Here is a 27,803-nt window from a genome sequence, read left to right as displayed (position 1 = left end):
AGGAGTGAGAGGCCCCTGCCCCCCCGGCTCAAGTGCACCTGAGTCAGGAAAGGGGCTGGTTCCAAAAGCAAAGAACTTCTTCTGGTAGTATATACAAGTCTTTATAAAAGAATCAAAAGCTCAATAAATATGCAACTTTACACAGAGCCCAACCCGAGCCTGGGGTGGCCAGTGGGCCTGGGAGAGAGGGAGGCAAGGACAGGAGAGCAAACATCCCATTTGGGGCCGGATGAGGGTGGAGGTGGGAAAGGCCGCCCTGGAGCCCACCCCAGGACTGGAGCTGGTGACTTCAGGGAGCAGCGAACAAGGGACCCTGCGGGGGTCGGGTGGACAGGTTAGTGGGGGTGGCCTTGGGGGGAGTCCTGAGGAAGTACTGCGGCCTGGGCCTGGAGCTCTGCTGAGCCCTCCTCCACTTCCATCCAGTCTGGCAAAGTGCAAATCGGGGGTCCTGCCCGGCGCTCTGGCTACTGTGCGGGCAGCAGCCGGAGCAGGGACCCGGATGCCCCAGGAGGCATGCTGTTTGCTGTCTCTCGGTCAGCGGCACCCTCGGGGGCCTCCCTCTGCTCAGACCTCTCTGCAAGAGAAGGGAAGGGACAGACAGTCCTTCCTTGGCTGATGCCACTTCCAGAGGGGGCCCTGGTCACCCTCCCTGCCCCACCAGACTCCTTAGGCCCCTTCCCCACCACCCACTGTAGACCCTGTCATTCAGGCTCTGAAGCAGGTCTCAGGCTCCCTTCTCCCATCCCCACCTCCTAATGCCATCTGCTCCCAGCCATGACAGTGCCCCTACCCATCCCGAGGCTCAGCGCCCCCAAGGCCAACACACTGGGCCACAAGCCCTCTACCCCAGGCCACTCACGAGGCAGTGAGCGTGGAGTTAAGCAGCAGGGTGGTCCTGATTCGGTACAGTTGGGCCAGCGTCAGCTTCCGGTGCTGGGCAGAGATCCCTGGGTGGGGCTCGGGCTGCACCCTGGGTGAGGCCCCCAAGGACAGCTCTCTGCTCCTCCCGGTGGGTCTTTCGGGCGCCCCAGCTGGGCAGCTGGTTCTGCCCTCCAGCTCTGACAGCTTGGGGCCACTGCCAGGGCTAGGTGCCCCCCGGTGAACCCAGCTGGGCCCGGCTTCCTGAGGGGAGCCCTGAGTCCTCGTGCCAGAGACCGTAGCGGCCAAGCAGAGTTCTGACAGACTGCGGCTGGGGGCCGGGGGCGCTCCACGGGCAGTGGCCCCTGATAGCAGCTGGAGGAGGCTAGCCTCAGATTTGGACTTGAGCAGGTGGGGCGGGCGGGGCAGCAGCTGGACAGGGGTGCGGCGGCGGAGACGGGGTGAGGGTGGGGGTGAAGGGGCCTGTGGTAACTCTGGGGGCCGGGGCGCTGGCTCCACCACAGGGGCTGGGGCCACAAAGTCTTGCAGGGAGGTGGGGGAGAGGGTGCCGTAGGCAGAGTCCATGGAGCAGGAGCGGCCGTCCACGGGCCCCAGGGGCAGCAGCTCGCTGGTGGGCGTGACAGATGAGGCAGTGGTGCTGAGAGAGGTCTCGTCCGACTGGGAGCTGAAGGGGCCACCCTCGAACTCGGGAGAGGACAGCGGCTCCCCAGGCTCCACCACAACCATGGCCAGGGTCTCCGTGGAGCCATCTGAGGCACTGTGGGGCCGGGAGAGGACAGTCAGCCCAGCCTCAGGAAGCCCAGATGGCCTGGTATAGCCAGTGCTTGGCAACGCAGAGGTCCACAGCCTCCGCCCTCCCGACTTGAGGCTCAGAGATGGCAAAAGCATGTGGCCCGTGAGCCAGAGCTCCCAACCCTGGGCCCACAACACAGATACCCATAATGATGTCTGTCACCATCACACTCCTCCCTCCAGCTGGACACAGTGCAACAATCCTCAGCTCAGGGGCGCCCGGGTGGGTCAGTTGGTTGAGCGTCTGACTCTTTTTTTTTTTTTTTTTTTTTCAACGTTTATTTATTTTTGGGACAGAGAGAGACAGAGCATGAACGGGGGAGGGGCAGAGAGAGAGGGAGACACAGAATCAGAAACAGGCTCCAGGCTCTGAGCCATCAGCCCAGAGCCCGACGCGGGGCTCGAACTCACGGACCGTGAGATCGTGACCTGGCTGAAGTCGGACGCTCAACCGACTGCGCCACCCAGGCGCCCCTGAGCGTCTGACTCTTGATCTCGGCTGAGGTCATGATCTCATGGCTCGTGAGTTTGAGCCCCACGTCAGGCTCTGCACTGGCAGTGCGGAGCCTGCTTGGGATTCTCTGTCTTCATCTCTCTCTGCCTCTCCCCCACTTGCTCGCTCACACTCTCTCTCTCTCTCTCTCTCAATAATAAACATTAAAAAAAAAAAAAATCTTCCGCTCAGCTCCACCCCGCTGGCACTGGGGGATCAGAGTCAGCGCTCAAGTTCAAAACCTTTTGCCATCCCCGCCGGGACTCTGGTGGGAGACAGAGCCCTCTCCCTCATGTTGTGGTCACAGCACGAAGCCATTCGGAGGAAGGTGGGGAGTCTGGGCCCTACCCGGTGTCAGCGGCCCTGGGGTCAGGAGGGCCCCGCTCGGGGTCAGCGGCCCTGGGGTCAGGAGGGCCCCGCTCGGGGTCAAGAGGGCCCCGCTCAGGGTCAGGAGGGCTGGGCCGCAGCACCTGCCCTGCTCTAGCCCGCTGAGCGGCCCCGGGCGAGCATACCAGTGCTGGGAGTTGAGACTGTTGCTGCTCCTGCGCAGGATGGTGGGGGAGCTGGCGGCAGAAGCGCTACTCTCCCCCGCTTCCTCCTCGTCCTCGTCCTCGTCCTCTTCGTCCTCCTCCTCTTCCAGGCTCTGCAGGTGCGGCTGGCTGCCTGGCTGCTCCTGGGTGCGCAGCTGCTGCAGTTGGTTCTGCAGGTGGGGGAGGGGGTGGTGAGCGGCTCCCCCCCCCGACGGGCCACCCTGGCCACCCACCCGCCCACCACTCGGCTCTCACCTGGGCGTTGTAAATGGCGTCCACCCAGCCACGGCACAGAGCCTGGCCGCTGGCCTGGAACGTGTAGGCCCCCACAGCGCTGTGGAACTCGTTCAGGTAGATGAGGAGAAAGGAGCCTGGTGAGGAGGGGCTCCCATCAGTGCCAGCTAGGACCACAGCCCCTGCCCATCACGGCCCCCTCCCCACCCCACCGGGAGCAGGGCCGGCCTCCTCACCGGGGTCTCGAAGCTCCCGGCACACAATCTTGTCCACCAGCAGCGGCGGCCGGATGACCTTGGTCCTCTCGGCCTTCTTCACCGCCTTGGTCACCAAGAGTAGGTCCGTGAAGAGGAAGCAGTACACGTCCATCTGGAGTGGGGGTGGGGGGAGCAAGGGGAGCAGGCCAGGCCCGGGATCAGGGCCAGGGTCTTGGGACCTCAGCCTATCTGCCGTGACGCCCTCTCCTGGGCTGGACCCCTTCCTGCCTGTACTTTGGTGATGTTGCTGGGGGCACCCGGTTTGGTCAAACGCCTTCCCTGCTCCCTGCCCCCCATGAATCTGGGAATACAATTAAGATGAAGAGCAAGGTGGAGCTAACATACTTGTCATTTCTTTCAATTAAAGGTTTACATTATAATTTAAAAATAATTCCAGAAATTGGTAAACCACAAGAAATTATAATATTCTCAAATGATAGAGAATAACCGAACGAGGCTCAAAGACTGCTTCCATTTGGGTGGTTCAAAGCATGTCTGAAGATTTTGAGGCTTAAGTGACTGTCAGCCAACAATTAAGGGGTCCAGGGCAGCAGTGCTGAAAGTGTTCACTTTTAGATAGTCCACAATATAAAAATTATTCTTTTTAAGGGGCGCCTGGGTGGCTCAGTCGGTTGAGCGTCCGACTTCAGCTCAGGTCATGATCTCGTGGTCTGTGGGTTCGAGCCCCGCATCGGGCTCTGGGCCAACAGGTCGGAGCCTGGAACCTGCTTCGCATTCTGTGTCTCCCTTTCTCTCTGCCCCTCCCCCGCTCACGCTCCATTTCTCTCTGCCTCTCAAAAATAAAGAAATGTAATAAAAACAAATTATTTTAATTAATTATTATTTTAGAGAAAAAGTGTGTGCCTGTGTGAGAGAAAACAGGGAGGAGCAGAGGAAGAGAAAGGATCCCAAGCAAGCTCCAGGGTCAGCACAGAGTCTCGTGCAGGGCTCGATCTCACAACTCAGGGATCAAGATCTGAGCTGAAATCAAGAGTCAGACGCTCAACCGACTCAGCCACTCAGGTGTACCAAATAATTCCTTTAAAAAAATTATGTTTATGATAATATTAAGATATTATTTGTATTTTTCACTTTGATCCCCTCAGAAGTGAAAAAGCAGAGCTTTCCAGAGGCTACAGGACATGTGATGATATCATTGTGATGGCTAATGGACTTCTGCTTGTGTATTTTTATACTTTCTAGAATCTCCTATGGTAGTAGTTTAGATTGTAAGTATTTTCAGAGATTATTTCAGTTTGTCCTCAAAAACAATACTATGTGTCTGTTATTTTTGTTTATAGGTGTTATTACAATAAACTGTACCTTAGTTATAAAAAAAAAAAGGTTTACATTAAAGAGAAAGAGGGAAGTGATTTTAAAACCACAATTTGCAGGCTCTGGGTTAAGCACCTGGGATTAATAGCTCAGGAGCGAGGCTCCGGGTTGTTCCTGGTCTGCTCTTGGAATGGGCCCCCTCCCTCCCACCAGGAACCCACATGGCACCAGCAAGTGGGCAAGACCAGCACCCCACGGGCTGTGTGGTTGCTGCCATATCTGTAAAGAGTAAACGGCAGGCAGATCATCAGCCCTCGTGTGACCACAAAGTCATCCCTTCTTGAATTGCCACCCAACTGCCAGGGCAGCTGAGAACCACTAAATAGGGCCCAGAAGGTCCCCAGGAAAGGGTGGTCCAAACGCACAGGGGAAGAGGGGGTGCAGAAGGGACCCCGGGCGTGAGGTGGTCCCTAGACTCACCTTGCTGTCCTTCCCCTCCTTCATCCTCAGGCTCCCCTCCAGCAGCAGCTGTCGTGTCTCCTCGGGGGAGGCGCCAGGGATGGGTGCTGTCAGGTCCAGATGCAGAAATTCCTTCAGGAGCTGGTGATTGGGGGCGGGGGGGGGGGGGCACGTGTAGGGAGGTCACGGTCTGACTCCCCTTCTCCGCTGGAAGTCCGCGCGAAAGATTCCCGGCCTAGGCGCCTGTCTGCCAGGGTGGCCCCTCCTCCATTCCCGCGGGGCCAGGGTCCCCCCGCACAGGCAGCCTCCCACCTTGTCCACCTCGTCGTTGCTGCCCTCCACCACCTCGTAGGCGTCGATGCGGCTCACCACGGCCGCCAGCCGCTGCCGCTCTTGCCGCTGCCGCATGCACGCGTTCACGTGGTGGATGAAGCGCTCCACCGAGTCGATCTGCAGGGCGGGCAGGCGATGGCAGGTTCAGGGCCAGGGTCTGGGGGCGGCCGCGAGCTGCGGAGGGACCCCGAGCGCCTCCCCGGTTACCATGGTGACGACGGCCTCCTTGGCGCGCGGCTCGTCGGTCTTCCTCAACACAGACTTGAGCAGCAGCGGGTACTTGGTGAGCCGCTGGTGGGGCTTGGCCAGCATGTCGCTCAGCTTCAGCCGCTGGCACTGCTGATGCTTCTCGGCCCACTGCGGCGCAAGCGGGGACTCGGCTCAGGGCGCGCCCTGCCCCCGGGCCCCAGGCCACGCCCACCGCCCGCCCCCCCCCCCCCCCCCCCCCCGTGCACCTGCTGCCCGGGTGGGCCCAACTGTCCCGCGCCCCGGCCCTTCCTCACCGTGACGTATGCCCGGAAGAGGTCGTTGTCGCGCAGCAGGCCACGCATGTACTCCATGCAGCCCTCCTCCTCCATGCAGTATCGGATGTAGGGCTTGAAGAGGGAGCCGAACTGGCCCGGGACGGAACAGGCACGGTTACTGCGCGCTCTCCGCGGCCAGGCCCTGCGCCGGGAGCCTCACGAGCCCTCCCTCACCGCACTTTCGCGACCACCCCAGGCTGAACTTCCGCCAGACAGAAAGGGCAGATGGCCAGGTGGGGTTCAAACCCGGGCGACCGACTCGGAATTCCTTGCCTCCGACCACTAGGGGTCACGTGGCGCCAGGGTCGGGGGGAGGCCGGGGTGGTGGGCAGACGGGATCTGCGCCCTAGCCCTGCCGCGGTGTACCCGCCCCCCCCCCCCCACCGTGTCCGGCCCAGCCCGTACCATCTTGAAGCCTCTGAGGAAGTCCCCGGGCTGCAGCAGCGCCCGCGTGCGCCGCGCCTTCTCCAGCACCGGCACCATCACGCTGCCCCACAGTCCGCGGTGCAGCCGCACGATCTCGGGGATGTTGCTGAACAGGCGCTCGGACTCCACCTGAAGGGGCGGGAGGTGCGCTCGGCCCCGCCCCCGGCCGGGCCCCGCCCCTCCGGCTCCATCCTTGTGCCTCGCCCCCGCCCCGCCCCCAGCGGCAGGCCCCGCCCCCCGGGGGGCCACACCTCACCTCACACAGGAGCCCCGATTCTTGCAGGTTCAGGAGGCAGCAGAGGAACAGCTGTGGGGGCAGGGGGCGCTGCAGCTGGGGGGGGCGTCCCAGTCCCGACGCCCCCCCGCCCCCAGGCTGTTAGGCTCCCCTCTACCCCTTACCCCTCCCAGGAAGCCCTGAAGCAGCTTGGGACAGAGACGGTTCACCCCTTCAGAAAAGGCCCGACCTCCACGGCCCACCAGGGGTTCATCCTGCCTCGTCCCCACCTGGAGGGAAAGCTCTGGGAGACTGGCCTTGCAGTGACACCTGGAACTCTCTCCTCCAGCTGTCCTGGCTCGGCCCCAAGTTTCAGCTAAGGAGTTCTTCCTGAACCCCAAGCCAAAGATAGGTGCTCTCCCCAGGGTGAAGTACACACACACACACACACACACACACACACACACACTCACACTCCACTTCCACAGGCCGGGTGTGGGCTGCTGGGCACCTGGCACACAGCAGGTGTTCAGAGACAGTGGCTGAATGAACGAGTGCAAGAGTGAGCCTAGTGCTCAGCTAACTTGGCAAACTTGCCCAAAGCTTTCTTTCCCCTGTTCTTCTGCAAAGCCCCAAACTCTGTTCAGGGGCCCCCAGAGGGAGGCCCTGGGGGGCAGGGAGGCAGGGTGCGGACCCACACTCACGTTGGTGATCACCCTCAGTTTCTTAATGTAGGAGGCTTCTGTGTGCAGGAGCTCCCACACCGCCTCCTGCTGGTGGCACTGCCTCCGGGACAGCTTCTGCGGGAAGTGCAGGAGGTTGGCCAGGAGTCCCAGAGTGTGCCGGATGACCCGGGAGGGGGTGAGCCACCTTGCAGGCAACCTCCTTTTCCCCGTGGAAACATGAGGTCCCCCAAGTTCTGCACCCTCCTCCACCACTAAAACAGCCAAGCGGCACACCGCATGTTCCTCGCCTCAGTTTCCCCACAGCCTGGTGGGGAACACCTTGTAGAGCACCTCGTCACTGGGTCCTTGGAAGTGTCCCCTTTCCCTGAAGGGAAGGGAGGAAGGGCCGCGGCTGTACCCACCTCGGGCCCATCAATGAGCTCCCGCCAGCTGTCTTCCAGCCGCAGACAGGCGTCCTCCTCCTCCTCCTCCTCCTCCTCCTCGTCCCCCTCCTCCTCCCACGAGTCGTGGTCGAAGCGCAGCCTGCGGGGCAGCCGCGGCAGCCCGAAGAGGCTGTAGGCGTGCAGCTTGCCCTCCAGCTGCTCCATCCTGTCTACCTCCTGGAAGGAGACCCACAGCTGGGGTCAGGGGACGGGCCCGCCAGCCACCCTGCCCCAGGGCCCACGGGACCACATACCCGGCCCAAAGCGCTGGTGCTGGGGCCCGAGCTGAAGAAGCCACTGAAGCGACTGGCCGCCCGGTTCTTCCAGCTGTCGCTGCCACCACTGCTACCACTGGGCAGAGAGCAGCTGGAAGGCGTGGGGGCCTCCTGCCCAGGGATGCTCGTCTCCCCCAGGAACTCCGACATGTTCTTTCGGCGGCGGCCAGGGGCCTGGCCGGGAGAGGGCGATCAAGGCCAGGGCCCCCCTGACCCTCACACCCCCCCTACCCCACGGTGGGTTTCCTGGACCTCAGGGAAGCTGAGATGTGGGAGGGTCTCTGCACCCCCGCCCTGGGATGCCACCTCTTCTAAGACCCGTAGATGCTCTGGGGGCTGAAGATCCAGGCACAGGTGTAGCTGGACCACCGCCCAGCCCCCAGCCCCAAGCACCACACAGTCACAGGCACACTTAGATGCACAGCTTATAAGCACAGCTCCAAATGGATACACACACACACACACACACACACACACTCCTCAGGCACTAGCAGACTCTCAGAGACAAGACCCATTATCTTGGGGCTCCCTATCCTCAGAGCCACCCCTATTTTCCAGAAGGGGAAATTAAATCCCAAGAGGTGAGGGGCCCAGCTGACCTCCCCTCTAAGGTCCCTCCCCGCCCCCAGCCCTGACACAGCCCCTCACCAGGATATCCAGGCTCTCCCGGCGGCTCTGGGGTTCCACGCGCTCCAAGGAGGGGGGCCCGGCCCTGGCTGGCCGCAGGATTGGCAGACTCAGGGATTTGGAGTCCTTCACTCCCTGTTCCACCTTCCCCTCGTCCCCCGGTTTGGCTGGGGCAGCAGTAGGGGGCAAGGAGAGGTCCTCAGCATCCAGGCCCGGTGGAGAAGGGAACCCAAGACCTCTCTCTCCTGGATCCCAACCAAGGCCTAGCTGCCCTCCCGTGAGGCCCCGCCCTGCCAGCACCCATTGCCAGGGCCCAGCAGAGACACCTGTATGGTAATGAGCCAGCTCAGGGCCTGGCCAATGGGAACCTGAGCCTGGGAAGAAGCAGCCATCTCCGGGAGGCCCAGTCAGGCCCCAGCCACCCCACCTGCCAGGTTAACTGCTCACCTTTGACCCGCAGGTAGTGTCCCCCGAACCTGTAGGCCTCAAAGGTGAGGGACAGGGGCGTGTTGGATTGGTCCAGGTAGATATCCACCTTGCCCAGCGTGATGCCCTTCCTTTCAAATACCGGCAGCAGCACCTCCCTGCCCCAGGATGGGAGGGGTGGCTGTTAGGGGACAGGCACACGAACCCCCACCCTATGCCCAGCCCCAGCTCCACCCCACCTTACCAGTGGGAAAGGGAGCCACCCGCAGGATCACACACAGGTACGAGGACATACAGGTGTGCGTGCACACACAGCTGCCTACAGAGGTTTGCACGCTCCCACATGGGTCGACACACAAGCCAGTGCTCCCATGCCCTCCCGCTTCCGTGTCTGCCACCAGGGTGGACACTGTCACATGCTGGTCCACATCCAGGAACCGGGCCATGCGCACACGTGTTGGAATCCATGGGTGGGTCCGCTCGCTCACCGGCCACCACACAGACACACACAGTTATGCCTGCAAGGAGCCACCCGCACCCCCGGCCCCACTCCCCCTGCCTCGGCCCCACCAAGCCCTACCCCAGCGACTTCTTCTTCATGGCTGGTACGATCTCTGTCTCAATGTCTACATTCAGGTCAAACTTCAGGGTGAAGCACTCCTTGCTGGGGTCCTGAAAGGGTGTGGGTCTCAGCTTCTGCACCCCTTGTCTCGGCGCCTCCCCGCCTACCAGGGTGCAGGATGGGAACCCCAGCATGGGAGTGAACCCGGGGATCTCCCCAGCCTGCCTCGGTCCCAAGGAGGTGCCCAGTGTCCCTCTTGCCCAAGGGAGGTGTTCCTGTGGCATCTCCCATCCAGCTAAGGTGGATAGTAGTGGGCGGCAGGGCAGGGTGGGCAGGGAGGGACCCACTCACTCCAGGCCCCGTTCCTGGTCCTGGAGCTCAGAGCAGACAGGCCCAGTCTTGGGGATGGAAAGGAAAGGGCCCAGGAAGGGCAGGGGCTGACAGGAGCCCCCCTGACAGCCCGGGGGCTCCTTACATCTGTGTGTCTCCTCCTTGCCTTCTTGGAGAGTTTCAGGCCTGTGCTCTTCCGGTCCCTGCAGGACAGAGGGCAGAGGTTGGAGGCACGGGTAGGCCCTCACCAGGGCGGGATGTGAACAGGCCCCGGCTGCCCACTCTTTGCTCACCCCAGGCGATCAGATAACTAACTCAGGTGCAGCTCAGGCAGGCCAGGGCCCACAAGGGGCTGAGTGCCCTCTGGTGGCCAACCCAGGAGCCACACCCAGTGGTACCTAGACAGGAGTCTGCCTGCGCCAGGCTGGAGGCTGGCCCAGGCTGGGCAGCTTCCTCCAGGAATCAGGGCATCCACAGGGACATGGAGGGGTCTCCAGTCGGGTGTTCTGAAGCCTCTTGTCCCTGGATCTCTGATCTGAGATCCAGCCTTGGGATCCCTCAGGTGTCTGCTTTGCCCACCTACCCTTTGCCATCCAGAGAGCTTTCCTCTTCCTCCTCCAAGTCCGCTGCAGGGCTGGTGCGTGGGGGGCATGACCGGGTAGACACGTTTCTGGCCAGAACAGAGCCTTTGGGGTAAAGTGGGAGGAAAGGTCATGCCTATTCCCTCCCTGGCTGCCTTCTTAGCCTGCTACCAGTCCTGGGAAACCCCCACCCCCAACAAACTAGGGCCCTTCAGGTCTGTGCAGAGAGGGGCTCAGTCACTGCGGATCACCCATCCATCCCTAGACTCAAAAAGACACAAGCACCCTGGGATGACACCCCAGGTGATGCCCTGCCCCCAAACCTGTGGCCTCAGTTTACCCTTCTATAAAATGGGGATAAGGAAGCTCTGCCTCTGGGATTGTTGCAGGAAAGAACCAAAGTCTATGGCTCCTTCTCTCAGGCCTCCTCTCCACACAACCCCCCCACCACTGTGAACACACCCGGAGTCCCGGGGGGCCTTGGCAGAGGGGGAGAGTCCTTCTGTCCATCTGACCAGCTAGAAATGGAGACACAGGGTTGGCATTTCTGGCCAGGCTCAGATGCCTGTAAGTCACCCCAGCACAGCCAGTTGGTGCTGGGCCTGGGCCAGGTCCCCACTCAGCAGGAGGGTTTCTGGTTCCTTTCCACAAGCTCCTTCTGACCTGCCCACACCCACCCCCACGGCCCCTGCTCGCCAGCAGCCTGGCTGGAGGATTTGCCCAGCAGTACCCTACCCCGAGGAAAAGAAAGGGGCCTTTTCCATGCTGGCCCGGGGCGAAAGGCAGGAGCAGGTATGGGATGTGCAGACCCAACAACAAGGACCCAGAACCCGGAAGAGACAGGCCTGCTCTCAACATGGGGCACAGTCCCCCACCTTTTCTCTTGTTTAAAAACTTGTAGCACAGAAGGAGCCACAACATACTTGGGTTTCATGATTTACAGTTAACTCTTGTTCTTCTTCCTCTTATGTTTATTTATTTTAGAGAGAGAGAGAGAGAGAGTGCGAGCAGGGGAGGTATGGAGAGAGAGGGAGGCACAGAATCCGAAGCAGGCGCCAGGCTCTGAGCCATCAGCACAGAGCCCGATGCGGGGCTCGAACTCACAGACCGTGAGGTCATGACCTGAGTCAAGTCGGCCGCTTAACCAACTGAGCCACCCAGGTGCCCCAACTCTTGTCCTTCTGATGGCCCGTCACAGCTCCAACAGCTACCAAGACACCGTGCCCCTAAACAGGGAGTTCAGAGCTGCTCTGGGAACCCTACGCGCCCAGCTGGAGTCCCTACCCACGCTCACCTTGGGGAGGCAGGTCGAAGCGGACGTGCCCATCATAATGCATGGCGCTGTGGAACTTGCTGTCACAGGCCTCGCAGAGGTTGAGGGGCCCCCGGCGGTGCAGCTGCTGGCAGTCAGCGTGGTGGCATACCTTGTGGGGAAGGAGGGAAAGGTGGGTCGGGCCGGGCCCCCGCAGAGGGTCAGGCAGGCGGGCCTGTGGCCCGACCACTGCAGTGCACAAGTGGGGTTGTGGTCCGTCCGAGGGCTGCTCTTCATTTTCCAACCGTCCATTCCCCACAGGGTGCCCTGTGCTGATGAAGCCACTCTGCAGACCTTTCCCAAACTCCACCGTGGTTCCATTCTGAGGGGTGCAGAGAAAAGCAGATCCCTGCCCTCGAGGAACAGATCGTGGAGGGGAGACTTCCTGTAAGGAACCACGAGGCTGTTGCTACCAGGGTCTCTTCCTGGGGTGCAGACAGGAAGGGCACCCCAAAATGCTCAACGCTGCCATTTGCTTCTGCCAGCTCAGTGTTGGAACCGGCAAGCCCTTCCTGTCCTCTCCTCCAGACCCTCTGCTCTAAGTTCTGTGACCTGTCTGGCCCCTGCATGGCCAACCTCACATGGGACGAAGGGGGTTCTGGGGGAGTTAGGGACAGGTGCTGGCAGTCTGGGTGATCAGGCAGTACCCTTCCCCCCCGCACACACCAGTATTTACTGTATTTACCGTATCACCCTGTACACGTTCTCCCCCATCCCTGTGGATAACTTTCCCATTTTCTCCTCTGCCCTCCGGCTCCCACAGCCTACCTCTGACCCCTCCACTTCCTACTTTCCTTGTCCCCTGCCCCCACCCCAGCCCAACACGTCCACCCGCCTGCCCCACACTGGGGGCGTCACCGTGCTCCGGTCCCAGCCACCTCCCAGCGAGCCCTCCCCTCCCCTATAGTGTCAGGCTCCCCATCTATTGGCTCAAGACAGGTTCTTTCCCATCTGCGGCTCCCTTTTCCCCGCTCCCTTTCTGCGAAGCCCGGTGAAACAGGTCTCCATCCTGACCACTTCCTACTTTTCCCTCCCAGTACTCGTTACCTTATTTTCCCTGGCTTTCCATTTTTAAATGTTTCAAACCTACAGAAAACTGTAAGAACGGTACAATGACATCCACACACCCTTCTACCTTCCCCCGTCACGAACATTTTGTCACACTGGCCTTCTCTGTCACCTACCTCTCCCCTGGCGCAGAAGGGCGTGGGCGTTCTCCTACAAACCCCCAAAACAATGGGCACCCTCGGGAAACTGAACGCTGGTATATGATCCGTCTAAGGTCCGCTGTCTGAACAATGGCCTTTATAGCTTTTTTCCCCATATGGGAGCCAATTCAAGATTCGCGCATGCGTTCGTTTGTATCTGTTTATCCCTTTAAGAAAGAGTTCTCTGTCCTTTTTGTTTTTTCTTTCATCACACTGACGTTTTTGAAGCACTCAAGCCAGCAGTCTGGGAGAAAGCCCCTCCACGGGGATCTTTCTGGAGGTCCTTGGATGGTTTCAGGCTGAGCATTTGGGGCAACGACACGAGAGAGTGGACTGTGCCCTCCTCAGTGCGCCCGTCAGTGCGGCTGGACCCCTTGGGGGCCTCGCGGTACCGCGTAAAGACCCTTTTTCTCTTTGTAATGAATAAGTAGCCCGTGGGGAGATAACTTCGAGACATCCTGTTCCCGGCAATCTCACACTCCAGGGTTTTCACATCCACTGGTGACATCTGCCTGAATCAAACATGACTACGACAGTTGCAACTGAAGATTTTCTAATTCTTCCCTTCTCTCTCAGACCCTCTCCTATCTCGGGCCCCCACCATGTTTTCTTTTTTTTAATAACTGTTGTTTTTGTTTTTTTTTTTTAGTTTATTTATTTATTTGGGGTGGGGGGGGAAGAGAGAGAGAGATTGAGAGAGAATCCCAAGCAGGCGCAGAGCCTGATGCGGGGCTCAAACCCACACAACGTGAGATCATGACCTGAGCTGAAGTTGGACACTTAACCAACACCCAGGAGCACTCCCTCCCCCCCACCATGTTTCTAAGTCCACGCGTAGGACCCAGCACTGCCACAGGTGGTCTCTTGCACACCGTCTCCTCCGTGGGCCCCAGGACCCCATGTTCTGCGGCTTCCCCCGCAGCTTTTGGCTCCCTTGCCTGCCTCCTGCTCACGTTTATCCGCATCCCATACCCCTGGGGACTCATCCAGTCTCGTGACCCGAAAAGCCATCTACGTGCCGGGGGCTCCCGGAGGTAAATCTTCAGTCAGGTCCTCACCCAGGACACCAGACCAACCTTCTCCATGCCCCCCTTGCGTTCCGAGAAGCGCCTCCCACTACCCACGTCCTCTCGTGTGCTGCCGGACTGCCCCCTGCAGCTCCCTGCACCTCAGTCAATGGCAGTGCCTTCCAGCTGCGTGGGAGTATGGGCTGAATTGCGTCCCTCAGACAGGTCAAGGCCTAACCCCGGGTCCCTCAGGATGTGACCTTATTTAGAAATAGGGTTATTGCAGATGCCTTTAGTTAAGATGAGGTCATGCTGGAGTCTGTCACCAAGTGGCGTATGGGGTAATCCTGTGACTGGGGTCCTCACACAAGAAGAGGAGAGACAGAAACAGGGACACGTGGGAACGAGGCAACCGGCTTAGACTACACTGTGTGGCTCTCCGTATGTGGAGAATAAACTTCCCACGCAATCGGGGTTCACTGTCACCGCAGCTCCAGGGAATGAATACATTAGGCCCAAATCCCTGGGGTCACCTCTGACCGTTCTGTTACACCCCCATCCAGTCGATGGGACGATGGGACGACGCTTGCGGCTCTCCCTTCAATAGCTGTGGCTTCAACCCGGCCAGGCTCATTAGCCCACTGCTGCCCCCTGGTGGCCGTCCCGGTCACCTCCCAGTGGGATTCCAACAGTGACCTCATAACCGGTCTCCCTGCTTCCACCTGCCCTGAGCATCATCTCCGTGAGCAGCCAGAGTGGCCCCTGTTCAACCAGGAGTCACATTCACCTCCTCAGAACCCTCGACGGCTTCCCATCTCACTCCAGGAAAGGGCAGAGTCCCGTATGGTGACTGCAGGGGCCCTCCTGCCCTGCCCTCCTGTCCTGGCTCTCGCCCTGCTCCACCCACCGCCCCCTGGCGACCCCGACTCGCTGCCTCCGAGCCCTGACCATCTGCCAGTCCCTCGGCTGGAATGCTCTTGCACTCTCTCTCTCTCTCTCTCAAAAATAAATAAATAAAAAACAACAACAACGCTTTAAAGTCAATGCCGCTCCACACTCTCTGTCCCCTCGGTGTCCTTTCCGCGGTGGACCAGCCTGTTTCACTTTGGTGCCTCTCCAGCTCGCCAGCCCTGCAAGGACAGTGATTTTAGTCTGTCCGACTCACTGCCCTAGCTCAGGTCCTAGCCACTCAGTGAATACTTGTTCGGTCTACTAATCAGGGTGATGCAGGGTCACTGAAGAGTTTTGTCTGGGGAGAGCCCCATCAGAGATTTTCAAGGTGACAGACAGGGTGAGGACAGACAGCAGAGAAAGTAATCAAAGGGAGGAAGAACAAGTCTGATCGCTGTAACTCGGGGTCACCGTGTGCCTGGGGCCGCACAGAGGGCCCCTCACCCGAGGAGGCAGGAGCTACGACTGCCCCTATTTTACAGAGGAGGAAAGTGGGACTCAGGGAGGTTTCGAGTAACTTGTTGGGCGTCACACAGCCAGCGGAGCCGGGACTTGAACCCAGCGTGTGTAGCTCCAGCGCCTAGATGTCCAGCATATTCATGCCGTCTATCTCTTGGGTGGCTAAGAAGGGAGAGAGGAGCGGGGGGAAGCCGGCCCGGGGGCAGCAGTCGGGCAGCCGGTGGGGGAGTGCTGTAGAGAGAAGAGGGAAGCAGTCATAGTTTGATGCTGCCTGTTTGGGCTCCTGTGTCCTCCTAGGCCTCGGTCAGAGAGGAGAGAAAACAAAACAAGACAAAACAAGAACACCCAAAAACGTGGGCAGAGAAACGACAGCCAGCAGGGGGCAGACTGGGGACTCCTCTGGCTGGCTCCAGGGGGTCTAACGTTTCGAGGGCTGGGCCCTGGGTGAGCGGCGGGGCGTGGACACGATGGCCCAGACTCCCGAAGGCAGCCTGAGCGCCACATGCGCCCAACTCCCACACCCTTCTCAGCGGTCTTCAGGTGTGTCCGTGGGGCTTTGGGCAGGGGTGAGGGGCGCCCCTCAGCCAGCGCAGCTGTTTCTACCTTCACTTCACCTACTCCCGGAACAGCGTGAAAACCGCTATCCTCCGCCATGGCTCTGCCTGCCCGGCTGACAGACATCAGCCCTGGCTTTGCAGATTCTGGACCCCCCCTCCCCCGCCCCTCCCCCCCGCCCCTCCCCCCACCAGCTGCAAGCATCTCCTCTTGACAATGACTCCGGGCAAGGCACCCACCCCACTTCAGCCCCTTCTTCCCGAGGAGCCCCGCAGTCTGCCAGCCAGGCGGCCATCCCCCGCCTCTGCATCCAGCCTGGCAGCCGGCCTGGCACAGATGGCCCCTCCCACCCCTTCCAGGCCTCTTGTGATTTCCCCGCTGGCTTCATTTTGCTGGCGCCCAGGCACAGAGCGGTGGGACTGCGGACCTGCGGGTTACCCAGGCCCTAGTCTCATAGGGGGTGGGAGGTGACATGGCAGGGGCCATGCTAGGTTCGAAGGGTCCTGCGGAGGGCCTCTGGGACCCCTCCAGCCCGAGTCCCTGGCTCTCTGCCACAATCCTGTTTTTAAACCAATCTAACGTACGGGCGGCAGACTGTACACAGAGTCACTCCCGATAGCAGATTCAGCATTCTACAAACATTTATTGAGCACCTACTAGGCGCCCGCCCTGTGGAGGCACTGGTCTCTCTGAGGCACTCAGGAGGATTCACTTCCCAGCTCTGTGCTGGGCTCTGGGTGAACACCACCACCGCTTCTCCTCCCGTTACTACCCGTAACTACTACCACTACTAATGGTGACGGGAGCCAGTGCCCCTCCACCGTGGTGACCTCTTCTGCTTCCGTCCCCCCAGCAGCCCCCAGGCTCAGGGACAGCAGGGGCATGTGAGGGTCTGACCCAGGATCTGAACCAGGTGGGTGTTTCTTTACTTAATTCAACGAGTCTGGTTGATGACGGCTTCCAGGAGCCCCCAGAGAGAACCACAAGCCCAACTGGGAGGCTCAGACTGGGGTGGGCAGAGGCCCCTTGCTCTGACTCTGCTCCCCCACCCCTTCTCGAACCTCCATCCCCAAACTGCTGGATGTCCGCAGCTCCCTCTGGGAGCGAGGGTCTCCCCTGAGCTAAAACAGGGCAGCCCCTTCCCAAAGCCAGACTCTTGGACCTTCTCTCAGACCGAGGTGCCTATTCTCCACCTCCTTGTTGCCCACCACGGCCACCCTCTGAGAGCGCGGCACCACCCCTGCCAGTGGGGGAGGGGCAGCAGGGTCCAAGGAAAAAAGTTCCCGGGACTCAATCCACCGAGAGGAGAGCCCACCGGATGGAACAGCCGGATCACCCAGCACCTCCAAAGACAGCGAATGGACCCCAGCTTTACGAATAACAGAGGGGGCCCGTTGGGGAGCACGGTGGGGATGGGCACCAGAAGTCAGACTTCCCCACTCACACACCAGCCAGAGGCTGGAGCGGGGATGGGGGGAGGGTGGGCAGGGCCTGGACGGAGGAAGGACAGGGAGCTGGGGCCCCAGCGCAGGGCCTGGCACCCACAGGTGAGTCGGGAGGCAGCCCCAGACACAAAAGGCTAAGGGCTGGCGGGCCACCTCGCCGCCCGGGGCGCTTCGGTCGCAGGGTGGGGAAACATCCCCAGGGGCGGGCCGTCGCGCGCACCCCCGCCCCGCCGCCCACACCCCGTACCTGGCCTTCGCCGTCGCGGGCGCGACCCTCCGCCGGACAGGGCAGCCCGGGGCCCGGCCTGGAGGCCGCGCGGCGCCCGGAGACGCCGGGGCCCGTCCCCATGGCGGCCGGAGGAAGCGGCGGTCTGCGCCGCCCGCCGGACAAAGCGCGGGGCTCCGCTTCCTGCCATTGTGCGGCCGCGCCCGCCCCCGGCCGAGCGCGCCGGGACCCCGGGGCCCCCGCCCGCCTCGGCCATCCCGGGGCGGCTCCGCTGCGACCCCAGCCCCGCCCCCGGCGCAAAGGTTCGGGGCTCGGGCGTCCTCGTCGGACCTGCTCTGGGCCTCGGGGAGCTCCCAGGACGAGGGCGCCCGGGCCGGGCCCGCCCCGGCTGCGGAGCCCCGACCCCCCGCCCAGCCCCGCGGGCGCCCCGCTCCGCCCGGCCCTCCACCCCACCCCCAACGCCGACGTCTGGGGCCCAAAGGCCCCTCCCTTCAGTCCTGGAGACCCCGCCTCAGAACCTCAGCTCCGGGACCCTTTCTCCCTCTCCCAAGGGAGCCCTCCGAAAGCTGGTGGCAGAAGGGGGTGGGGGGCAGAACGGGGACACCTGTCTCTGCTCTGACCTCCAACTGGCCGGGCCACACATCCAGCGCTCAGAGCCCCTCCGGAGCGCCACCCTGGCGCCGGCGCACAGTCCTGGAGAGCCCAGCCTCAGAGCCTGGGCCTGGGGGACCCTGCTCCCACTGCCCAGGCCAGCGGTGAAGGCAGAGGAGCGGAGGGCTCCAGGCGACCACTGGTGGAGGCAGGCACGTGGGTGCAAAGTGGGTGCAAAGGGCAGTGATGGTAGATCTTCCGGAGCCCCCGGGAGTTGGGTGAGACGGAGCATCGGGAAAACCTGGGAGCCCAACTCGGCTTTCCCCCCAGATCTCTGCTGCTCCAGGCTGGGTCTGGGTCCCTTCCACCAGCCCCACGGCCAGGGAGGCGCTCTTCAGAGCACTAGATTAGAGGGACCAGGATTGGGGGGGGGGGTGATGGTGGGGTCCCCGCTGTAGATTACACTCACTCCCAAGAGGTGGGGGGCGGGCACTACTATGGAGTGACTCAAAAGTCTACAGGCAGGACTGAAACCCAGTCCTGACTCTGTTGTTCTGGAATGGCCTCCTTGGGACCCCATCTCAGTACCTCTGGTGCTGCAGGGGGGACATGATGTCATCACCCTACCCATCCCCTACACAGCTCCTCCTCCATGGGGGGGGGGGGAGACAGGGCAGGGTCTCTGAAGATGGCTCTGAGGAGGCAGCAGTTTACTCCAATCAGGAGGTTTCAAGGACCACCTCCACTCCCAAAGCCCAAGCCATCCACTGTCCACACCACAGGCAGATAGATCTTTTGAAAACTAAAACCCGAATACCTCGCTCCTCCCTTAAAACCTTCCAGGAATTTGGAATAAAATCCCAACATGGCTAACCCTGACCTCACCTCCCGGCAGGTCCCTCATGGTGGTCTCCATGCTAGCCTGCCTCGTCCATCCCCACGACTCACCAAGCTCAGCACCCGCACCTCTGTGTTCTCTGTCTGGAACCCTGTGCCCCTGATCTTGCCATGGCTGGCACTGGATCCCGGCTTCAATGCCACCTCCTCAACAAGGCTTTAACCGCCTCTCAAAATAAGTAGCCCCTTACATGCCTCACTTCCAATCCTCTTGAACTAAACTCTTTCCTCCTAAGCATTTAAAACTACCTGAAATTGTTTGACTTCCTTGTTCACTTCTTGATGACCACCCCTCCCCACTTGAATATCCTCTCCAAAGGCCAGGGTCCTTAGCTGTCTGGCCCACACGGTGCCCTCCACCCAGCAGGTGCCCAGTGTAGACTAGGAGAACAATGGATGAAAGCAGAGGAAGGGTCTTCATGCCAGAGAAGGCCACGAGGGCAGGGAAGATCTCTGCCAGGGTGTCCCTTCCTGCTGCCAGTGGTCGACAAAACCCTCCCCACTGCCTGACCGTAGGATTGCTTCTTTTTGCTAGCAAACGTGACCTCGGGCCTGCTGGCCTGGGCGGTGGTTTCTACCACAAATTCTCTGTTCTTGCTGCCCTACAGGCTGACAGCTGAGCGCTCCCAAACGCCAGGCCTGTGCCAGTATCCTGTTCACTACTCTCAAAGGAAGAGGCACGGTTACCATCTCCACTTAACAGATGGGGACACTGAGGCTTGGAAAAGTTAAGTGGCTTGCCCCGGGTGCAAAGTGGGGAAACAGAAGAATGCCTGTGCTTTGGACCACTATCCAGGGGCCTCAGGCAGGGTGGGGGGCATGGAGACCAGCTAAGTGGTGGTTTAACAGCAGGGCCTTGAGTCCTACCGGCTTGGGAACAGGGCAGGTCCCAAAGCCAGTTCAGGGGGATCCTACTGGCCTGGGGTTAGCAGGTCACATCAAGCAGAAACCTCGGGGGCTGGGCCAGGTAGGTCACCAGAGGTCACCTGAGTGACCAGGCCCTGGCCATTCCCCAGTCATGCTGCTGCTTGCTTCCTCCAGCCACGGCAGAGGGCCTGCTCCTCAGAAGGCCAGGGCCCTAGTGCCCCAGGGCCGAGAGGGAAGGAGGGTCAAGGAAGCTGCAGAGTCAGGGGAGGAAAGGAGCCCCTGGCCCTCGCGCCAGGAGAGGGAGAAGGCCTCAGCAGTCTCCTGGGTCCCCACTTCCTCTAGAGGAGGGAGCTGAAATAGCCCATGCCCAGGACAAAGAAGTCCTCGGCCCTGGCTCCCTGGGGAGGGGGCCCCTCTCCAGCCCAGCCCCAGCTCCAGGCTCATGAGTCAGGACTGGCTTGTTGAAACTGATACCCAGAAACCAGATGCTGGGGCTGATGAATAATGGAGTCTCCAAGGCAGAAGCCCCCCTTCCGCTCCCCCACCGCAGCACCATCTCCCAAACCCAGAAAAGCAGGGGACTGTGGGCAGTCCACCCCCACAGCAGGTGGGGGACCCGGCCTGGTCTTTGCTGAGACAGAGGAGCTCCCTGTCTAGGAGGAGAGACCATAGATCTGGGGCCAGCTCCATGTTCTGCCCACAACAACCAGCCTGGAGCACCTTGGCTAGAGGGACACCACTGCCCAGGGGCTCCCCATCCGGGCTGAGCTCCCCTGGGAGCCTACTGGCCCCAAGGCCCCATCTAGCTCCTTGGAAATCCAAGGGTGGAGGCTGCATGTTTGAGCAGGTCGGCCAGGGTGGGGCCAACTCTGCCAGGCTGCTCTCCAAACAGCCCACCCAGCCCCTCCCTTCCCCTAGGCCTGGGCCTCACCCCTTGTCCTTGGATTCTGGGGCCCACCTGGAGGCAGAGCCTGCCCTGAGGCCCTGCCCTGTGCTGGATGGATGCAGGGAACCTCTCTGCAGGCCCGGCTAACCACGTGGGCCCCAGAAGTCAGCAAGGCCCCTACCACCCCAGGGAGCAGTCCAGCTGGGACCCAGTTTTAGGGACGGAGGCAGAGGCTGTGGTCAGTGAACCTCACCTCCTGCCCGGTCCCTGCACGAATGTGCCAGGTCCTGGAGCCCCAGATGCCAGCATCGAAGCCAGTGCCTTCTCCTGATACCTCTCTCTCCAGCACTGTATAAAAGTCTCCCTGGGAGGGAATGAGGAAGAAGGCACATGCCTGCGCTACAGAAGACGTGCTTCTGGGTCCCACCTACCCCTGCCCTTGCCCATCTGTGCAAAGAGGGCACTGGCCAGTTCTCTAGAATATTCTACCTAGGGATGGCTCCTGGGCCTTAATATGTGCCTGGACCCTGGCCAAGGGGCAGAACAGTAAAATCCTCCTACAGCCCCACAAACCTGGGGAAGGTTACTGGGGAATTTGTAGGGCCCAGGACCCCCTCGGTCTCCATTTCTTCGTCTTTCATCAAGGCAAGCCAAGGCCTCTCCAGGTTCAAGGGTCTTCTCCCTCTCCCCTCCCCCAATCGGGTCCCGGCCGGCCCAGACTGCCTGAGGCTCAGACTCGCGCGCCCCCTGCCGGCCTCGAAACGACTTTCCGCCTCGGACCAACTCTCGGACGCCCAGATTGGGCAGGGTCGCCCGAGCCTCCCAGCCACCCCGCGCCAAGCCCCACTCCAGGATCCTCTCGCCCAGTCAACAATCCTCACACCGGAGAGGGGTCCCCATTGGCTCCACACTGCCCTAGCGCCGAGCCAACCCCACCCTAGAATCACTGGGGTGGGGGCGGGAGCTTGAGCCCATTCCACCCTCAAGTAAATGGAGGTAGAGCCAGTGGAGCCCATCGATACCCACCGCCCCTCCCCCCCCCCCGCAGCCCTGGGACTGCGTCGGTCCCTTTACTCCCGGTTCTGTCCATTAATTCGGGGGGAGTCCTGGACGCCGGAACCACAGCCGTCCCGATCCCAGCCCCGTCTCGTCCCCAGCTTCCCCTTGAGACTCACCTTAGGGACATGGGTCTCCTCCCCTGTGGCTGGGGCTCGGGCCAAGGCTGCCAAAGCCCCGAGGGGCGCGCAGAGCCAGGGGGACCGGAGCCGCGGGGCGGGCTCAGTCGGCTCTGAGCCGGCGTGGGGCGCGGGACGTAGGGGAATTACGGTAGGCCGGCGCGGGCGCTACCACCTGGGCGGGCCGGGACGTACCATCGGCGCGCCCGGCTGGCGAGGGGGAGCGCGGGGAGCCCGGGAAGGAAGCGCGGCCGGCGCTGGGGGGTAATCTAGGGGCCGGGAGGGAGGGGTCGTCACTGTCCCCGAGGGGGCTGGCTCTTCACAAATGTGCGGGAAGTTCCAAGTCCCTAGGCTTTAACCTGGGCTTGAAGACGGGAGGTCGCCGGTCCTCGGCGAGGGCCCGCGGCGGGAAGCAGTCCCGGCCTGAGAGAGGGAGGCCCCGGGGGTCCAGGCGCAGAGACCCGCAGGCCGAGCCCGGCCGGGCATCGCCCCAAGCCAGGCTCGCTTCCGCTGGATTCTGAACTGTGCCGTCCACGGCGCCTGAGAAACGGGCCCGCCTATCTCTGTGCCCCCTCCTTTTCCCTAGCCCGTGCCTGGCATGGCTGAAAAGGGGGGCATTCGGCCCTTTGGTGCTTCCCAGCTTCCCTCTCCCGCTGCCTAAGTTCAGAATAACTCCGCGCTGGGCACGGGGGTTGCGGGGAGTGCACGAGGATACCGGCGAGGATACAGGAGTACTGCGAGAGGAACTGGCCCCAGCACACCAACCCCCTTCCCTAATTATCACTACGGGGTGGGCGTGGGGCCGATCTTGGGCTCAGGCCCACCAGCGTTTTTCCAAACCTAGAACCCCCTCCCACAAGCCCGTCACCAGGCCAAGGCCTCTAGGCTGCCGGTTCTCTTTCCTAGCAGGCTCTGCCCTCTTTGGCAGCACTGACCTCACTGGGGCTGGGTCCACTCCGGGACGGCTCATCTTGGCCACATCACACATGGTGGGTCCTCTGTCCCTGCCTCTTGGGCCTGGCGCCCCATGCCGTCACCCGCTGCCCCCAGAATGACTTAGCCAAAGCCCAGGACTTCCGTTTGCCCTGCTACTCTGGTTCTGCCGCTTCCTCCAGCTGCAGACTGGACTGCCACCTGCCTACAGCTGACCAGCATCTAAAAGTCACCCCCAGAAATCCCCAGAATCTGGCCATTCTCAAGGGCACCCTGGCCTCCCACCTCTCACTCCCAGAGCACCACCCTGGAGAATAGGTGACTCCCTCTCCCATTATTCACTACATCCTGCCCATTCTTTCCCCACAAGGATCTCAAATCCGCCCCTTCCTCTGCCCTGTGTCCGCTGGTCTTCAGCTGGCCACCACTCCCCTAGACACACCTCCCCCTGACTCATCCCTGCCACCTCACAACCTGTTGTTAAACCGGCAGGGAACTCTAAGGTCATCAAATCCAACGTCCACTCTGCTTGAATACTTCTAGGAATGGGGTGCTCACAACCTGTACACTGGGGAGCAGCTTCAGCTGTTGGAAACTTCCCATCCTGCCTGGGCCCTTGGAGCCAAGCAGAAAAAGTCACCTCCCTTTCCTCCTGATAGCTCCTTAGAAATGGGAGGCTCTGAGGACAGACAGATCTGGTTTAAGTCCTGGCCTTGCCTTGGTGAGTCACTTACCCCCCTGCTTCATGGGATCCTATCGCTCATGTGGAGATGGGGTGGTCCCTATGGCATAGGGAGGGTGAGAGGACAAGAGGAGGTCCCTTTGGGGAGGCATAGAAAGCAGGGCCTGGCACACAGTAGGTGCTGAATACATGAGTGGTGGCTGCTAGAAGCATCACCTTTGAGAATGATGCCCTGAGGGTCCCATCTCCAGGATAAATACCCTTGAGTCTTCAGTTCCCTCTGAAGTGATGGTCCATTGTCCCCTGGGCCAGCGAAAGCCCTCCACCATGTCCCCTTGTGACCTGGAGTGCCCTGCAGACTTTGACCAGATCACCCAGCTCAAGGGGGCCCGGCGAGGAGTTGGGGAGTCCGGACACCATCTGTCCTGTGGTTACTCTGCAGGAGGGCTGGATACTCACTATATCATCACCAGGCCCCCCTTGAGAGAGGGAACAAACACTCCCTTCATCTCCACCCCTCCCAAGACTCCAAGCTCCACCTGCCCTGGGGACAGGACAGATGTGCCATAAACATTTGCCATGCTGGGTGGGGTTGGCTGGGGTCTGGGCTGGAATCTGGGGAGGTCTCAGATCTCAGGGAGGGGAAGGAGGGCACGCCCAAAGCCTAGGGGTTTCTCTCCCCTTCCATGGCGGACGAACAGCTAGCATTCTCTTGAACCTACATCATGCCACACTCCACGCCAAGCACTTCACATCTGAGCCCTGTTTAATCCTACCTACAACTCAAGAAGCCTCAGTCTGCAGATGAAGAAACGGAGATCAGAGAGGTATAGTGACTTGCCCAGGGTCACACAGCTGGAAAGGAGTAGGCTTTGACCTTGGAGCCACTCTACACATCCTAATCCAGAGCAGGGGCAGGGGTACAACTTCTCTCCTGTGATCTCCGAGGCCCTGACTTCGGGGGGCTCCTGCCCCTCTGCTCACTCAGCTTCCCTCCATCTCCATACCTCCTCATTCCTCAGGACGCCAGCAGCCTCCTCCAGGAGCCTGTGCCCCGGAACCTCCAGGGCAGGAGGTAGGCACGGGGCAGCTGCTTTATCTCAGAAGCCCCAGCACCCACGACAGGCTGAAATTTAAAAAGCCTGGAGACAGGCTTGTCAAACCCAAGTGCTGACTTCTCCCCTCCTAGGATGTCCGCTCCAGGAGGTCCTGGGCCTAGAAGTGGGCCCTGCACAGCAGACGCTACAAGCTCATTTGGTGAACGAATGAATGACATCATCTCCTTTAAAAAGCTAGTCCTGGGGCACCTGGGTGGCTCAGTTGGTTGGACGTCCGACTTCAGCTCAGGTCATGATCTCACAGCTCGTGAGTTCGAGCCCCACGTCGGGCTCTGTGCCAATAACTCAGAGCCTGGAGCCTGCTTCGGATTCTGTGTCTCCCTCTCTCTCTGCCCCTCCCCTGCTCATGCTCTGTCTCTCTCTGTCTCAGAAATAAATAAAAACATCAAAAAAATTTAAAAATAAAACAAATAAATAAATAAATAAATAAATAAATAAATAAATAAATAAAAAAAAAGCTAGTCCTATCCTGCTAGCCTTCTGAGCGTGGCTGGGGAGGAACAAGAATGAGGCCCTTGATCCCCCTCCGGAAACAGCTCTGCCGGCCATGCTGTGCAAGGTGGGCAAAAGCTCTTTCCTCTCTGAGCCTCATTTCCCTCACGTCATGCGAGAATAACACTTTCCTCCTGAGCTCTCGAGGGTTCAGTGACACAAGCATCAGGGCCCGACACCCCACCTAGGGCGTTTGGTCGGTGGTGGTGATTGTCACCATCAAGGACATTCTTTGTTCCTCTTCCTCAGCAAAGCAGGATGTCATTTGCCTCTTCTCTCGCTCTCTGCTTTAGCCTGCTCGACCCCTTGGCAAGACTGGCCCCCCTGCCTCTCTGATCACTCAGGCATCCTTGGCCCCAAAGTGAGTCTGTGCCATTTGTTCTAAAGTGGGTCCTACGAGTGCCAGGGCCTCGTGTCTCCCACGGCAGTCTGGGTGACCCTCTGGCCCATGGCAGTCATGCCGAGTTCCAGGCAGGCCGGGGCTGGGCTGGAGCTAGGACCGGGAGGCTGCAGAGGGCCCCCACTTGCTGAGACCAGCTCTCAACTCACAGGCCTCACCTCTACGTGGTCCGAGCCCTCCTACCTTTGCCCCTGCCTGCAGCAGCTCGGGGACTTGCCCCAGGAGCAACTACCCAAGGAGGGGCCCCAGGGCTCTGCAGGCCCCTGGCAGGATGTACGTTGGGGGTAGCTGAGGCCAGTTTGTTGCCAGGAGCCCCCATCTGGGAAAGAGGCAACCAGCCAACACCAGAGCCCCAATGCCAGGCACCATCCGTGCCAGCAGATTGTGTCTGACATCACAGCCACCCCCCTGCCCGGTGACCACGGCAACTGAAAGCCTCCCCCTCCTGTCTCCGCCCCCAGAACAGTCCTCCTTGTTCCTTCTAACCTGGTCTTCCTGTGCAGAATGTATGAGCATGTGTCTGGGCGGAGGGGGGTGGGAGAGGGAGCTGGGGGGGTGGGAGGGTGGCATTTTTAATTTCCTGCAGCTGGCAGAGCTGAGCTACACGGTGGTTAGGAACACAGGTTCTGACATTACACAGAGCTGGGTTCTGGGTTCGAATCCCAGCTCTACTATATCCTGGCCATGTGTCCTTGGGTGAGCCATTAGCTCCCTGAGCCTCAGTTTCCTCATCTATAAATAATGACAGGACAGATCTCAGAAGGCCAGAAGGAGGAGACAGCGAGTCCCCAGCTCCCCAGCTTGACACAGTAAGAGCTGGCAGTCATTACCATGGCCACTCAAATGCGTGCTGGAAGGGGCCACGCTTGGGTTTGAGCCCTGGCTTGGTCTCTCATGAGCTGTGGGGCCTGAGCCAAGTCACAGGACCTCTCTGAACCTTGGTATCTTCATCTGGAAAAGGGGGCACACAGGCCGGCCCAACAGAGCTGCCACAAACAGCACATAAGGCACAGAGAGCATGTGGCACAAAGCCCGGCGCATAATGGACAGAGGTGCCCGGCGACGATATTTATCATTCTCCCTCTTGTTCTGCCCTGCTGCTGGCTCCCAAGGCCTGGCGCTTCAGGACCAATTTGTCCCTTCTTCCCTCTGTCATTCCCATGGCACCCTCACTCTCACCAAGTCCCAAAGTGTCCCTGACCCATGCCCAGGCCTGAAGAGTGATCCAGTGCTCCAGGAAGGGGGCCAGCTGGGCACTGGAGCACAGCCTGAGCTGGGGGGGGGGGGCGGGGTGTCCTTTCTCTTCCTGGGTCTCAGCTTCCTCATCTGTGACATGGGGCCACAGCTCCTGTCACCTCAGGGTGGCCACAAGGACTGCAGTGCAGGAAAGGGCTTCGGTGTACCCCTGCCCCCTGTTCTTACAGAAGTCCCCTCCATTTTGCTGTTTCTGAGCCAAGGGCGGCCCCTTTGCCTCTTAAACAAGCCGCCCCGCGGCCCTGCCCACCCTTGAACCCAGAGGACACTGTGGGTATCCATGCCTGAATAGAGAGAGGGTTGGAGCCCTGTCCTCTCTGCCCCCGGCAACCCAGGCCCTCCAGCCTCCCTACCTTGGCTGCCCGCCCCTTGTCCATGCAGTTGGGGTTCTGACAGCGCAGTCCCTTTTCCTCCGCCAGGCTCTGGTCATCTGCAGAGGAGAGAAGCAGAGGGTTATCAGTCGGGTGGGGTCCAGGGAGGCTGCGCCCCAGGCCAGGGCACCCAGGAGGGCCCTGGGGCCCCAGTGGCCTCCAGACTAGAGGATGGGTGGAGCTGTCTCCTCAATCCTCCCTTCAAAGGAGGTCAGTGTCCCTTTCTCTTTTAAATGCCAACTTATCTGCACGGGAATCTGTTTGCAGAGCCCTTTTCTTGTTGCAGTTCCCCAGGGAAATTATCCAGATTCCACGGGGAGAAAACGTCTTTGGAAATGAGCTGCTCCCTCCCTCTGTCCCACTAGTGGGGGGCGGGGTAGCTCAGTGACCTTGCGGGGCTCCAGATTTCCTGGGGGATCCCCAGAGGGCTGCCGGGTCCGCGGTCCCTTCTGACCCCCTGACCTCCACATCACTGCCTCTGTGGATGGACTCCTCTTCAAAGGCCCGGGGTGTCCCCTTTACCCCGCGGTCCATCTTTGACCCCAGAATTTGGCCTCCTCCAAGCTGCCTCTCTTCCTAGGGGCTGGGGTGCAGCAGCGGAGGGGGCAGGGAAGGGGCTGACAGGCTGCCCGCGCCAGCCAGCGTGCAG

At 60.8% G+C, this 27,803-nt stretch overlaps 1 protein-coding gene across 2 annotated transcripts; it reads right to left on the bottom strand.

Moving 5' to 3' along the window:
- Positions 1-830: 830 nt before the first annotated feature.
- Positions 831-17,611, bottom strand: PLEKHG5 (pleckstrin homology and RhoGEF domain containing G5). Of its 2 annotated transcripts, none has more exons than XM_047084713.1 (20): positions 17,510-17,611; positions 11,620-11,749; positions 10,328-10,430; positions 9,890-9,947; positions 9,433-9,524; positions 8,874-9,010; positions 8,448-8,593; positions 7,779-7,973; positions 7,504-7,701; positions 7,121-7,216; positions 6,459-6,509; positions 6,182-6,331; positions 5,756-5,866; positions 5,460-5,609; positions 5,232-5,369; positions 4,941-5,060; positions 3,165-3,297; positions 2,950-3,065; positions 2,677-2,864; positions 831-1,636 (listed from the first exon to the last, which is right to left on the bottom strand). In XM_047084713.1, the coding sequence occupies exons 1-20, from the start codon at positions 17,609-17,611 to the stop codon at positions 856-858; spliced, it is 3,195 nt and encodes a 1,064-aa protein (XP_046940669.1). In that variant the 3' UTR covers positions 831-855. The 2 variants fall into 2 exon arrangements, with proteins under 2 accessions (XP_046940669.1, XP_046940670.1); XM_047084714.1 differs by having other exon boundaries at positions 8,448-8,600; positions 8,875-9,010.
- Positions 17,612-27,803: the final 10,192 nt, after the last annotated feature.

The sequence above is a fragment of the Lynx rufus genome, unplaced genomic scaffold, assembly GCF_022079265.1.
Source record: "Lynx rufus isolate CCGP_SWC_20201006 ecotype Redwood Valley unplaced genomic scaffold, mLynRuf1.p SCAF_2, whole genome shotgun sequence".
In the NCBI taxonomy this organism is placed as follows: domain Eukaryota; kingdom Metazoa; phylum Chordata; class Mammalia; order Carnivora; family Felidae; genus Lynx; species Lynx rufus.
Note: the sequence above shows the minus strand (reverse complement) of the source record. Positions and strands in the feature narration are given on the sequence as shown.

What these genes read in the sequence shown, in the direction of transcription:
- PLEKHG5 (XM_047084714.1), bottom strand. Translation starts at nt 17,611, where the DNA reads ATGGGGACGGGCCCCGGCGTCTCCGGGCGCCGCGCGGCCTCCAGGCCG. An exon ending in ATGAAGAAGAAGTCGCTGGG is followed by an intron (nt 9,011 to 9,432) that starts GTAGGGCTTGGT and finishes ATCCTGGGGCAG; the next exon opens with GGAGGTGCTGCTGCCGGTAT. An exon ending in AGTCTCAACTCCCAGCACTG is followed by an intron (nt 1,637 to 2,676) that starts GTATGCTCGCCC and finishes CCGGCCCCACAG; the next exon opens with TGCCTCAGATGGCTCCACGG.